Below are 15,434 nucleotides of genomic sequence, written 5' to 3'. Positions count from 1 at the left end.
TAAGAATAGAAGGGAGTAAGCATTATAAATACTTCACTGTTTTTAAAAAAATTAATTAAAACTGTAATATTTTAAATATTATATACTCCTTTCATTCAAAAATATAAAGAATTTTTAATCGAATCTCATCTTAATAAAGTTATTATCTATTTTCAAACTAACCCTGTATTTTTATATTTACCTCTATTAAATATCTCTTGATAAATATAAAGTCATCATCAATGAGGACACTTTAAAAAAAAAGACAATAATTATATTTCAAAAGACTAAAAATATTTTATATTTTAAACATCCAACTCTTAAAAAAGGCCTTACACTGTTTAATGGAAGGAGTATCTTTTTAATTATACTTTCGTTAAATATTTCATATGAATGTCTTAACCAAAAATATTAAAATAGATTCTGTTTTAAAACAATAATAAATGAATTGGGAATATAATTGAAAAAATTATAAAAATTATTTAATATTTTATGTTTTGAACCAAATAAAATTTCTAAAAAAAAGAAAGAAAGGTGATGTCCTGTAGCAGAAGAGGAAAACTCCTCTAGTCCTTACTACGAAGCGCACTCTAGACAAAATTGGTAACCCCTTGATAGAAGGCACTTGAAGTTGGTGGAAGGAAGCATAATTACTTTTTTTTTAATATTACTTCTATTTAAATTTATTAATATGAAAAGAATATAATATGAATTTTAATTTTTAATTTTTTTATGCATGAAATTTTTGTTCAAAATAAAATTAAAATTAAAAATTAATTATATTTTCATACAAAATTAATAATTTAATCATTCTTTCATCAATGCAGATGATTGGAGCAACTAGGACAAGAGAAGTCATCGTTGGAATAAGGAAGAAAAAGAAATGGAGAGAAACTATGATAAGGAGCGACACTAGAGACTAGAGAGGCGGTCACCAGAGCACGTGATGCCTGATTTCATATCCACAGTCATTTAAAAAATAATAATAAAAACTAGTGGCGACTTTGCAGTAACACCGTCGAGACCACACCTCGCTCCCTCCCAGCTGTCGTACAGCTGTCCAATCTCTTGTCTTCCCATGTGACCCCACTCTCTCCCTCCCTCTTTCATTCTGGATTGGCCTTTGATTCTCCCTGTTTTTTTTTTATTTATTCCTTCTTTCTTTCATTGTCCTCTTTTTCTATCCATTTTTTCTCACTCTTACAAACACACTCTACCGCTCCCCCCACCCTCGTATTTTATTTGTGTCTGTCAACTTTGCATCTGCGATAGCTCTCTCTTCTCTCCTTCCTTCTCCCTCAGAAATCCCCGCAGATTTTATCGGGATTTTAAATCACCAAAAATTATTTACTTAATGCATGTCTCGTTGCATTGCTCGCTAAATAAAAATGTTACAAAGCTAGCTTCAATGCCTCTGTGCGCTCCTGCCGCTTCTCCTCCCTCTTCTCGTGGCTTTCTTCCTCCTAACATTAATTCCCTGTGCCTTCTGGGTTTATTTATTTAAGCACCTGTTAGAGCCTCATTCGGTTGGTTCGAGAGGTTACTCTCTGCATGCAAATTGCAAATTTGTAAGTACTTGTATAGCATATTGCTTCTGGGCCTGCCAAAGTTCTCCACGCACGCTTGTGTTTGGTTTCAGTTCGCTGTGATTATCATGTCACAATTGCCTCCCAAGATCCCAAACATGACACCCAATTGGCCTGATTTTCTTCTCATCAGAAGATGCCTTCCCTTGCAAGTTTGTCGCCGAATAATGTAGCTGCCAGCTCAAACACTGCCAATCAAAATCCTTCTTGGGTGGACGAATTCCTTAACTTCTCGTCGGCCCGACGGGGGCGCATCGGCGATCCATGAGCGACTCCATTGCCTTCATCGAGGCTCCAATGCTGGACGATTGTCGCGGTAACCCGGGCATGATTCCTCCGAGGTCTGGGGGTGACAATGAGTTCGACAGATTTGATGATGACCAATTCATGTCTATGTTCACCGACGATTTATCCGGGGCTCCCTTGCCCCCCACCGTCTCGTCCTCGAACCCTTCAAGCCCTTCTGATCATAACAGCATTAATGATGAGAAAGATACCGGCCAAAACGATAACCGACCGGAGGAGGAGAAAAAGAAGGAGCATGACCCAGCAGAAACAATTGAAGAATGAACCGGATGAGGTTGAAAGCCAACACGAGCAGGAAACTCAAGCTGCAAATAACACCAATACAGCTTCTTCCGCTGACAAAATTACTGACCCTAAGAGAGTGAAGAGGTAATCTTGCATTCATCTTAGAGCTTTCTTAGCCCATAACCCAGTGGATGACCATGTCAGATTTTTAAAAGTATACAGATGCCGGGAATGATGTATTAGTATTAGAGTCTTAGCTACATTTTGTTTCCCTTTTTATTCTCTTTTGGATTAAGTTTGCTCGATTCAATAGGTATTATCCGTGTCTTCTGAAGAAAATATCGGAAATGATGTTACGTGCATTAAATCTGTGATTTATTAACTTCTCCTTCTGATGATGTTTTTGCCTTTTCTCATTGACTGCCCCGTGTTATTTAAGGCGAGAACTTCTTTAATCTGCCTCTGATTCTGGTTTTCCAACAGAATCCTGGCAAACAGACAATCTGCACAGAGGTCACGAGTGAGGAAGCTGCACTATATATCGGAGCTTGAACGAAGTGTAACTTCATTACAGGTGCGTTTCTGTAATCCAAACCTTCCAATTAATTTTTTTTTTTTTTAGTTTTACACGGCATGGTTAAAGACTTAAAGTAATGGTTTTTCCATTCCGTTGACCAATGAAGGCCGAAGTTTCAGTGCTATCTCCAAGAGTTGCATTTTTGGATCATCAGCGATTGCTTCTAAACGTCGACAACAGTGCGCTGAAGCAAAGAATCGCCGCCCTGGCCCAAGACAAGATCTTTAAGGATGGTAATATCCTTTTGATTTAAACTATATTATCTACATTACTCGTGGCTAAGAAGCTAACAGAGTTCTTATCTTGTTTACCTATTTCGCTAATGGAGAGGTAATTTATTTAACAAGCAATTAATAGCAAAAATATTCGGCTAGAATATAACTGATCGTACTGTTAAAACATGTTGAAGATATTTCAAGGCTCAAAAAGCTATGAGATCTGAACCTTTCATCGAGATGTTCAAATTTCTTGGAATTATCATTGAGTTTAGAGTCACAAAAGTTGCACATGTCACTAAATCCGGAGATGCTTTTGTCTTCTTAATCAGTTCCAGGGGCTTCAATTGATTCTGCAATATATAAACACCATGTTCGGGTTCAATCAGTTTTAGCACATCAAGCGCATGAGAAGAATTAAAAATAAAATAAGAACATACACGATTTCTAGTGTGTAAGAATTAAAGCTGAAGATTCTGTACTTTTCAGTTGACACAGTGCCGTTATCGTAATGAGATCATGACAAAGCAGGGATGACATAAAGAAAAGGAGGAATGCACCACTAAGCTATCAGTTCATTGGATCAAGTTGGCTCTATAATTTGGAGAACAATGAACAAAGATTAATAAAACACATTAAAAAATATATCACTGTTGTTGAGTTTTTTTTCCCCTCGTGAAAGCTGCACATGCAATTTCATTACTTTGGAAGGGAAACAGCCTAATTATGAAACCGGACAGACTTGTATTGATTTTAGTAAAAGCATTGCATGCACGCGCATTTAAATCTATGCCTGATCATGTGCCCTGCTCCCAAGTAGTTGAGTTTGCTTTAGCAAAGGCTGATATATTATCATTACTAATATTTATGCAGCTCATCAAGAGGCTCTGAAGAGGGAGATAGAGAGACTGAGGCAAGTATATCACCTTCAGAACCTCAAGAAAATGGAAAATGCTGCAGGGCCACCATCACCATCCTCATCTCCGTCACCAAACACAGAATGTGGTGCTAAGACAGAAAAGGAACAACTTCTCAACATCTGAAACCTCCCAAAAAGACTCTCCCAAAGTATGATCAAGTAGCTAATTTTACATCTCATGGAGTGATTCTTTTCATTATTGGATAAAAGATAATTGCAGTGTTTAGGAAGAGATGGGAGAAAAGGATAAAAAAAAAATACGGGGAAACGCTTTCTTCTGCGCCTGTAAGGTATTGAATGGTTATGGTACCACTGATGGGTCAGCGATGATGGGAATTTTTATTAGCCAACATGAAGAAAATATACACTGAGAGAGGCATCACATTGTTAGTGGGAGGCCATTGGGACGCTTCTGCAATCAACTGTGCTGTCACGTGATGTGCTACCTTTAAAGAAGGGGACCACTCAAAGTTTGCATGATTGGTATGCGGGGAAACACATGTGCACCAGTGGCAATCTAAAGAGGGTGGATGAAACTGTCTGCTTTAACTAAATTGTGTGAAGATACAATGAGATCATTCTTTCAGTTTTTTTATCATTGTCTTTGATTCTTTTCTTTCATTTCTTTTTTCTCTTCAACTTGGTGTTCTTTTTTTTTTTTTGGATGGACAGTGTATTGTTAAGTCAAGCTGGAAAGCAATTACTAGTGGGGCCGAGTTGGAATAGATGAAAGGAAGGCAGGCATGTGAGTGAAGGGTCCTCTGGGTTTTGTTGTATTTTTTGTTTTCTTTCTCTTGCAGAGGAGGTCTTCAAAACCTGGATAAATTTGGATTTGTAAAGATTAAGTTCTGATTAATTTTAAAGACTGAGGTTATTATTATGTGAATTAGTAGCTCATAGGGAGCTTTGATGTATTCTGTTACTGCTCTCTTAAAATGTGATAATCTTTGTTTGAAAAATTAATAAAAAAAAATGTAAATAATATCATCATGCGGTATCCATGGGCGAAGCTATGAAGTGCTTTTAGTTGTACAAACTTATTATCACAAATCTTCCCATTTGTATGAGATAACACTTGGGAATCTGTTTTGATCGATGCAAACGAAAAGACAAAGATGTCTTGGGTTTTCTTTTCCTCCGTATGTCATTGAAAAAAAACCTTGATAGCAAAGTTACATATCTTGTTCTATTCGAATGCTTTATTGAATTTTTTGTATAAATGGCTTAATTAAAGTTTTAAATTCAAATGATTTTTTATATTTAAAATTGTGACAGAATAGTTACAATATTGTTTTCAGATTTGGATTTTAATTTTTTTTAATAATAAATTGTGTAGCTCATTCATGATGCATATAATTTAAAAAAAAATGAGTCGTATTATTCTTATCTTATAAATAACATGGTTTATTTGTTAGAGTTTTTATGCTACTATATCGCAGTTCACAAGACCATTGAGAACTAATTTAAAGTGAACTGTGCTAGATGTTAATCCCTGTTGTTATTTAATAATGTGTATTTTTTTATTCCCTCTTATTACAATATAAATTATAATTAACTAATTCATAGTGTTATGAATAATATTAGTTGAATCATAGATTCTTAAAAATATTCATATTTTTTACTTATGCCCTCATTAAATATCTTATATAAGACCCTTAATAATAGTAATTAAAATTTCAATATATGATCTTTTCAAAAACAAATTAAATGAAGTAGGAGTATACTTGAAAAAATAAATATAAAAGTTATTTAATACCTTATATTTAGAACCATGCAATATTTTTAAAAAATATCCTATATTATGATCTGAAGGAAATACCTTTTTAAAAATATTTTATATCCACAAAATCACTTTTTATATGGCAAAAGGATCTAAAGTAAAATTTGCCAACAGCTCCTTCCTCTCATTCATTACTAATATACTCCCCCATCTTGAAACTTGCCTGCACAAAACTACATCGGAGAGGTAATCTAAAGGTTACATCCTTGTCAACCATTTTCTTCTGAAAGAGAAAGAGAATGATTCTAGTCAATCCCATATGTACACATGCATATATATATATATATATATATATGATATGGGTTAGGTATTGCGTGCCAAAATCCTGACTAATATGTTTATCATTGCTGCTGGTTAAATTAAATACCTTCATCAGTAATCGTTGCCTATCTTGTTCCAGGTCGAAATTATTATTAACTGGCCAATAAAATGTAGGATTCAGTTTTTGCAAAACGGAGAGGACAGTAATATTGGGGGATTCGATCTCCCAATATTCCTGGCAATAATTACCCACGTCAGCGTCGGGCGTCGCATTCCATGCTCATCGTCTCAAGGGCTCATCTGAGCCCTTGATTTTATTATCATGTAATTTCTATCATTCATTTTAAATTTTATTTTTTAATATTATGTTATTAAAAAATTTATAAAAAATATTAAAATCTTAATATTAAATATGGATTGTCTCCTGAACTCAACAAGAGATGAATATCATGTTACTCATTTTAACTAATGAGATTTAGACTATTTAAATTTAAAAAATTTTATTTTTATTTTATATTTATCAAAATAAAAATAATAAATACTTTTAATTTATTTATAATTCATTTGGCCGGTGCAAATTTAATCTGAACCATCTAATTTATTATTAAAATTTGTATTTTTTTTATAAATTAATTATTCATATATACTCTGAATAGTATAGATATAATTTAAACAATTTAATTTAATTTTAAAATTTTTTATAATATTTATAAATTAACTATCTAGATGTATTCTAAACAATATAGATTTAATATTAAAAATTTTACATTTTTTTATAAATTTTTATTTTAATAACAAAATATTAAAAATATTGAGTAATAAATTTAAAATAAGCGATAGAAATCAATTAAAAATAAAATCAAAGGCTCATGGTGAATGAGCACGGAATGTGCTTGCCAATGGTCTCAACCTAATTTCAAAGTTTAACTATGTACTACACTTGGTATTGTACTTTGCTGACCAACCACACGGTACTGTACTTGGAATTGGAACTGCGTGGATAAAACATGCAAACGAAAAAGAAAAACCATACTAAATAGTTTGTCCTTCACGGCAACACCTCTGAAGAAAGCAAAAACTAGCATTTAGCATTGACCTTGATGAAGAGTTTCGCTTGATCCTCGACAACCATGCATTAACCTTCCCCCCCCGAACGAATTCTATTTTCTTATGGTCTTCCAGCCTCCCTCTATACAGCGTTCTTCAAAATCTCTCAATTATCTCAAATTCATTTCTTCTTGTTCCTGATCTTGCTCAAACGTGCCTATTCCAATTCCATCACACTCAGAACAGGCCCCCCGTACCAGGAACGTCATTGTAAAGAGGTTCACTGGCTTGTGGACAACGGATCCTGTATTCAGAGAACGCCTTCTGTGTTTCCTTTAAGGCTTTTCTGCAGCCCTCCAAGCGTTTTCCCATCATGTACACTTCCCTCTCAAGCCTATATACTTCCATTCGTCCCTTTTGACTCTCTTCCAGATTTGCCTCACGCAAATGCTCGATCATCTTATCACGATTCTGCAGCTCATTAAGCAGGAGTTGCTGGTTCCACGTAAAATTCTTCACAAGCCTGTGCCTTTGTTACATACATCATTCTAGCTTCTCCCATCAAACGTTGTATGTGCTCCATACACATGTCGAAGTCCACCGGCTTAGCACCCCACAGGCTATCACTTCTCAGTCTCTTGTTCCTAACAGTTGGAGACTGATTGTCATGGTTATCCTGGCCAACATATCTCTTATGACCATTGCCAAAAAGTGACGGTCCAGAATCCATTTGAGCATCTTCTCCATAGGTGAAAAAATCTTCAGAATTGCCGCCCAGCCCATTCCCAGAACTAAAAGGTGTTTGCCCAGGTCCCATTGCCTGAATGAGACTTCCAGAAGGCATTCCCACCGAAGAAATTCTTGGAGACATCCCCCCCAAAAGAATGCACTCATCATCCTCATCCTCAAATTCTTCTTCCTTTGAACTCTTCAGGTCACCAACATTGCATTGCCTCAAGAAAGGCCATTGCCCAGATTCTTCCTTATAATAGCCCTCTACATCCAGAGTGTTCGCTCCCAACCTGCTCCTTTTCCACTTCAAAAATTTCAACATCATCTTGCCACCGGCTCAATTCAATATTATGCTCCCTCAACAACTCCCACTCCTTCTCTTCGTTAATCACCTCAATGTTCACCTTAGAGACTTCTTTGAGCAACTCCTCATGCTGCGTCTTAATCAAATGCTGCAAATGCGATGCATAGTAACAGTTCTCTAGCTGTGAGGCTTTCAACTCTTTGTCCAACGTGCACCAGATCAATCCTGCCCAATCAATCATTTCCAAATGCCCTTCCTTGATCAACTTCATGCAAGCCAAAACCTCGGGAGGCATAATACACGCATCATGGTGTAAAAGCATCTACGTTGACACTAATTTTTCGATGAAAACCACTGCTTTCCCCAATGTTAGCACGTCCACCACATTTTCTGTTGAAGCCATAGTGTGTTCCATTGGTAACTTCAAGTACGCCCCTAGTCCTCCCTGTGTCACCATTATCTTAATCCCATTCACGTAACCGCCGCGCAAGTTAGGTGTATAATTGGCTATCAATTGCACTAGAAGATCGCTACGAATACCGGTATCAAACTCGACATGAACAAAGTCCCAAAGCCCGAGTCGCCTCAGGGTGACTCGCGGCTCTTGAAATCAAGGGCTTCAGAGGGTATGAATGGAATGGGTTTCAGGGATTTGACCGGAACTAGGAGCTTCTCCTCATCAGTAGACAGCTCTGGATTTAATTTATTCCGCTTCAGTCCCCGGTGGCAGGCAGTGGCGGCGACGGAATCAACGGTTTGGGGAGAGGAAACCAAATACCCTTGTGGATTCTCATGGAGTCGAGCAAATAGGTCAGAGTTCTGATCATCAAGACATGGGGTTTCGGGGAATTGGGAATCAGAATGTGTGATTTTATGGTATCCAAACGACTGATCTAAAAGGTCATTGTTTCGAATGGAAGCTGAAGATTTGAGATGGGGCTAGGGGGGCTTTGGAATGGAAGCTGAAGATTTGAGATGGAGTTAGGGGGCTTCTAATGTGTGTTTTTTTTTTTAATATATTTTATAATATCTTAATGTCTCAATTTCGTTTTTTATTTTTTTATCATTAATTTTTATATAAAATAAAAGATATTTAGATATTTTTTATAATTTTTTTTAAAAAATATTATAAATACAGCTTTTTATTTTTAAAAATTATAAAAAATATAAATTTTTATTATTTTGAGATATCAAAATATTCAAATATCTCTTATTTTATGTAAAAATTAATAATTTAAAAAAAAAAAAAATAAAATTAAAACATTGAGACATTATAATAGATATTAAAGAATAACACAATAAAAGCCTTCAATCTTTTAAAATGGTAACTTGCCAACCTCTTAACCAAGCAAAAAAGGCTATTTATATATTTCGAAGAGGAGGCCGTCGTCCTTTTGTTTGCAAGCTCACGATTTTATCATCAAATGTTACGTATATTATCTTTTAGGCCGAAAAATTACGTATGTTATCTAGAAGGGTCTAATTCACATATAAATACAGATATCAACAAAAATGTATTTCTTGTTTTAGTTGTTTAAATTAAATACTGAATATTATTTACTATTTATAGAATAAATTGATAAAATTTTATTTTTATTTTATGGGCCATAATCTTTCGAAATGAAATAAGATAAGATAAATTTTAAATTTAAATCATCTTAGTTCATTTTAAACAAAATTTAAAAAGAACAAGGAAGCGACAGTAACGTATTGAGGATAGGTCTTGAGGATAAATTATAGAGGAAAATTACAACCCCATCCTTATAAAATATATAAATGATAACTTAATCCCTTGAAATGTCATAATTTTCCTAAAGTCTCTAAGAACTTTTCTATTATTAATAAATTTATATAAATTATTAAATTGTTCTTGCTAAAAATAAATGATTCGTAATTTTTTCTTATATTTACAATAATACAATAGTAAATAAGGAATTCAAACACAAAATTGTAATTTTTTGCATTGTTGTGAATTTAAGAAGAAAAGTTGTGAATATAAAAAAAAATTTATAAATCATTTATTTTTAACAAGAGTAATTTAATAATTTACATAAATTTATTAATGACAGAAAAGTCTCTAAAGACTTTGAGAGAATTATGGCATTTTAAAAGATTAAATTATTATTTATATATTTTAAAAAAATTTTATTATCATTTTTTAAATTATATCGTGTATATTTATATAAAACAAGAATACGACGTGTAATCTATACAAAATAGGAAATATTATCTAAAATTAATCACAACAATCACAATCAATATAATAAAGTCAGCATACTTGAAATGGAAACTATTCTTCTGGAAAATTATAAGTAAATTATAAACTCATACTTAAATTATAGTAATAAATAAATAAATTAATTAATTAATTAGAGTTGTAAGCTAGATATTTGATTCGCATGTGAATAGTTGCCATTTTGAGGTATGTCATCACTACAGTTTTCGCTTAATATATCAATAAAATTCTCATCTAATTTATCGGAGATAAATTCTGATTTAGTTGGGAATTTTTTAAGCGTAAGGACGAGTTGAAATAGTACTTATATCTAAGTTAATTATTAATCAATCAAGGGCAGGCTGGTTAGGAAGTGGCCTTATTCATCCAAGTTTATCTTCATCTGTTCAAGTTTTGCTCTTTGATGGATCCATTCCTATTGTGCACAACATGCTTTATCTGATACTGCCGTGCAAATCAACAACATGCAAAACTGGTATTTCTCTGCAGCAGCATTCACAAGCTTCAGATTTAACATCGTCATCCTCGACATTAATCATTTGCTCTGTAAGTTTCAACATCATCTCTATCAAGTTGTCCAGGAAGATTTCTTTTACTTTGTTTTTAAACTCTCCTTAGTTGTATTGTAATGCTCTACCTTTATTTTTTTTACTGTGCATTGATTAACTTTTGTCATAATATCAAAAGAAGAAGAAGAAGAAGAAAGAGAAATAATAGTTACATAACATGTAATAGTATTATTAGTTGATCATTAGCACAGTCTGACAACTTTTCTAATGATTTTTTTAATCTTCACTTTTCTATTGATTAATACCTGGTCAATAAGTGCAGTTATAACTAAACACGATACAATACAGCGTGGTTAAATAAAAACAGTGTCAATTATTTTATATTATTGAACTTTAAGATGTTAGTTAGTTTTTTTCTTCAAAGACAAAATTGATTTTCAATCTAAAATCAATAAGAAGTTAACAGTCAGCGTCAATATCATTATTCAACGAACAACTCTGACACTTAAAACCCCATATTCCTCTAGTACATAACTTGGAATAATAATTAGTCATAACGAAATAGTTTAAAGTTGAAATACATTCTAACCCTTGAACAAAAATATAAATATAAATTGATATTAGAGTACCAATGATGTAAGACATATCACACAAGCTTGGGGCACTCAACCACTTGAACTATCTATATGATAATCAGATTGCTCAACTTTAAAATTACTTCACCGCCGAGTACTAGGAGCTAATTTGATTGACAAAGCAAGATTAATTACGCTATGGCTGGTGTAACTCCAAACTAGGATTTTGGTGGTCTAAACTGAGATTTGGATCTTAAAAGTCAAATTTGATTCAAACAAAAAAAAAATCGATTCATGTAAAAAAATATAGGAAAATGACTTTTGACTCGAACTCAATGATAGGATAGAAGATTTTATGTTTTTTTTTTTTAGCATGACAATATATATTAAGATACAAGGCAATAATTATATTGCAAAGAAATGTTACAGAACCAAAGCATCAAAGAACGACCATGCACAAGAAGAAACTAAATACAAAGGAGAAGACATCCTCCTGGAACTTTCATGTTTATTTATCAAGATATAAATCATGTTAAATTGGTTTTATAAAGAAAGAATATCCGAACAGTAACCAATTTTTGTAACTTTAGTTTGCAAACTTTGATTCTAAGAACTTCAATTTTACAAATTTTAATCCAAAACGCACGAAAGAAATCGACTGCTATAGATATTTGAGGCAGATTAATCTGAAAATTGATGACCAAACCTTCTTCTTCTTCTTCTTCTTCTTCTTCTTCTCCTCTCTCTCTCTCTCTCTCTTGAAGTCGATAGATTGTGTGAGTTTCATAATGAGATGCATTAGAGAATAGAGACAAAGGACGATAAAAGTGACAAAAACCTTCATGAAATTCGGCTAAAAGTTTATAAAAAATGGCTGGGCTAAAAAGTCAGGCCCAGATTGAAATAACAGTTGCTAGAGGCCTAGAGCCATACACTACCCCTTGTACTTATCAGGTATCGGCTCAGACAGTTTAAGCATAAATATCTTTGAAAGAAGTATTTTCAACTAGATCCAAAAATACTTGAATCTAACTTGATTAAGCAGTCATAAAGAAAATAACATTTTCCATTCTAATTTATAAAATACCTTTGAAGGTGATTTAATGTTATGAAATATAAGATATTTTGATAAAATAAAATTTTATTAATGATGATTATTCAATATTACTCATATTTATTTCACACATTAAATAAATTATTTCCACTTCTCTCTTATTAACAGAGGGTGTTTTTGAAAACTTACAGAAAATTAACATTAAAAATTGTATTTAATAAATTTTATTAGTTGTGTAATTGTACAAAAAATACTTTATAAATTGAGATAAAGGGAGTGTAATATAAGTGAGAATGTTTTAAATTTTAAGACTCAGAAAACTAAATAATTTCGTGATAGCCAATATTTTCAAATGTCAATAGATAAATCTAGGAGTGGTGATGATGATGATTTTGAAAGCACGTGGATGATAATAATTAATAATGTGAGAAGTGCTAGGTGCAAGAGAATTTGGAGAATAACAAACACAATACTCAGTCATATAGATTTGTTAAATTTTACTTTTAATATTTATAATTTATTTAATATTTTTAATCTCTATAAAGATTAAAATTATTAAAAAATAAAACCTATAAGAACTTAAAAAATAAAGATCCCTTAATATTTTTAAAATTATAAAAATTATAGAGATTAAAAAACAAAACTCGATAAAATTATAAAGATCAAATATTATATGTTTTCTTTGAAAAAATCCATCAAAGAGAGCTTAAATTTTAGAGAAAATAGTAACTAAGGACCGCTGAACAAAATTTATATCAGTTAAAAATTACTTGTTATTAAAATTTAAATAAAAAATGAATCCAAATAAACTGTTAATTTAAAATAAGTTATTATTAAAATCTAATAAATACTTATTCATAAAAAATTAACATAAATAATTAATTCTGACTAATACTCCCTCTATTTAAAAATATAAGATCTTTTTTGAGAAGTTTGATATTAAAAAATGTAAGAAATTTTTAGTCTTTTAAGGTGTAATTATTATCTTTTTTTAAAAAAATACCCTTATTGATAGTAATTTTATATTTATTATAGGATGTTTAATAAGAATAAATATAAAAAATTATGATTAGTTTAAAGATATTTTTATTCTTTTAAAGTGTAATCATTATCTTTTTAAAAAAATGCCCTTATTGATAATAATTTTATATTTATTATAGGGTGTTTAATAAGGATAAATATAAAAAAATATAATTAATTTAAAAATAGATAATTACTTTATTAAAAGATAAAATTTAATTTAAAATATTTTATATTTTTTAATAGAAAGAGTATATATTTTCTTTAACGGTCCTGATTGTTATTTTTTAAATTTTGGGTTGGCTCCGGACGAAGGGCGCTTTTAGTTTGGAATTTTGGAAAATAGAAATATTAAAAAATTTGAAAATCTCTCCCTTGTCTTTCTCCCGCTTCCATGTCTGCCTCTGGCGCCTCCTTTTCAAAATTTTCCATCTTACTCTTTTTCGTTTCATCTCTTTCACTTCCCTCGATCTATTCTGTTTATCTTCCTTCAACCGCTTTTCTTTCTCTTTTCCTCCTTGCTCCCTCTGGATCTCCAAATAGCGGTGAAGCTCGTTGGCGATGGAGCTCGCCTTCACGTCGGATCAGAGTGACAAGGAGAACGCCCCTCCGCTCCTGCAAAGAGGCTCATAACTCCCACTGCTCTGTTCTTCAAGAACAAGAGCAGAAGCAGGCTCAAGCTCAATAGGATCCCTCTCGCTGATATCACCAATGTCTTCATCGATTCCGCTTCCCAACATGCCGTCTCTGCGACTCGTCCTCCTCCTCTATCAATTTTGCCATTGTTCAATTCTCGTCGCAGAACAATGACGGTTTTCGATTCAACGCGTGGGATCTGCTGTTCCAAATCCTTGAGGATGGGATTCAGATAGATATATACGCTTATACGCATATTCACTTCTATTTTCGTTCTTTAATCTTTACAGAGTTTATAATTCTACAGAGGAATTGGAATACATACAACCTGAAGTTAGTGAGTCCCATTTTCATGAAATTAGAAGGATTTGTGAATCAGAGTTCCTATTGGTTATCTTCTTTTGGAAAAACAATAACTATGAACCCCATAAAAATATTAATAAAAATTATAAATATTGAATTATTAAAATTTTAATAATAGATCATATTTCTTTTTCATAATAAATAAATTATGTTTTATGGATTAGTTTAAGATTTACGATAATTTTAATAGATTTTAACTAATATTACAAAGGTTTTTAATTTTTTTTGTTAATTTTAAAAGCTATAATAAAAAAATTACAAATAATTGATCTAGGATTTAAAATTAATTTTTATAAATTTTCAACTGCTTTACAAATAATTTTAAACATATTTAATAAATTTTTTAAGCAAATTATTTATATATTAATGGAAAAATTTATAAATGATTGATTTACAACTCACAATTGATTTTTTTTAAATTTTTAATTAGCATTGCAAATAATTTTTAGCATATTTTTTTAGTTGATTATTTGCATTTTTAAATTGTAAGTAAGAATTATGATTTATTATTAATATTTCAATAATTTATGATTTGTCACAGATTTATATTTCACTTTTTATAAATTCTCTGACTTTTTTCTAATCAAGTTAAGTGCGAGCTATTTTGGGGAGAGGGTTTAAACACGATTTTTCCAAAATGAGTATCAAAGTACAATTTAAAACGGGCTGTAAATTCAAAATTTGAATCAAAGTGAAACTTAATGAAAACAAGGTTTAAATATTAAAATGCACAGGAGTTCGTGAACACAGTGTTGGGGAGCTCGAAGTATGTAAGAGGAATGACAACATAGAATGGCGTGGATTTGCAAATAGAACAACAAAGAGCTGCTTATATTATACAGGATTTTAAAGAACTTAATCATAAGTTGGTAAATATCTTAAAGGTTTCATTTTAAGGATTTTATGTAAGTGACAAATGAGGCTTGTAGAAGTCCTGCTTCTTATATATATATATATATATATAAGCGTTGAGCTAATAATAATCCTTGTAAATTTTGTGTCAGCTTCAGTAGGGTAGTATTTTTTTTTTTTCATTTATTCTATTGTCTTACATTTTTTAGTGGCTATTGCTTCCAATGAAAGATAAGTGTATAAATTTAACTATAAATA

The 15,434-nt window shown here is 31.8% G+C and overlaps 2 protein-coding genes across 2 annotated transcripts; one reads left to right on the top strand and one right to left on the bottom strand.

Moving 5' to 3' along the window:
• The first annotated feature begins 1,190 nt into the window (after positions 1-1,190).
• On the top strand, positions 1,191-4,687 carry LOC129299638 (basic leucine zipper 61-like). The gene is given in 7 exon segments (XM_054938105.1): positions 1,191-1,687; positions 1,690-1,813; positions 1,816-2,125; positions 2,127-2,240; positions 2,580-2,670; positions 2,780-2,906; positions 3,762-4,687. Coding segments are annotated over 7 exon segments (990 nt in total). The 5' UTR covers positions 1,191-1,633; the 3' UTR covers positions 3,932-4,687.
• Positions 4,688-7,376: 2,689 nt separating this feature from the next.
• Positions 7,377-8,253, bottom strand: LOC129299643 (uncharacterized). The gene is made up of 2 exons (XM_054938107.1): positions 7,918-8,253; positions 7,377-7,823 (listed from the first exon to the last, which is right to left on the bottom strand). The coding sequence occupies exons 1-2, from the start codon at positions 8,251-8,253 to the stop codon at positions 7,377-7,379; spliced, it is 783 nt and encodes a 260-aa protein (XP_054794082.1).
• Between the last annotated feature and the right edge of the window lie 7,181 nt (positions 8,254-15,434).

Source organism: Prosopis cineraria, unplaced genomic scaffold (assembly GCF_029017545.1).
Source record: "Prosopis cineraria cultivar Desert tree isolate PC_DT_omini unplaced genomic scaffold, ASM2901754v1 PC1240, whole genome shotgun sequence".
NCBI classification, from domain to species: domain Eukaryota; kingdom Viridiplantae; phylum Streptophyta; class Magnoliopsida; order Fabales; family Fabaceae; genus Prosopis; species Prosopis cineraria.
Note: the sequence above shows the minus strand (reverse complement) of the source record. Positions and strands in the feature narration are given on the sequence as shown.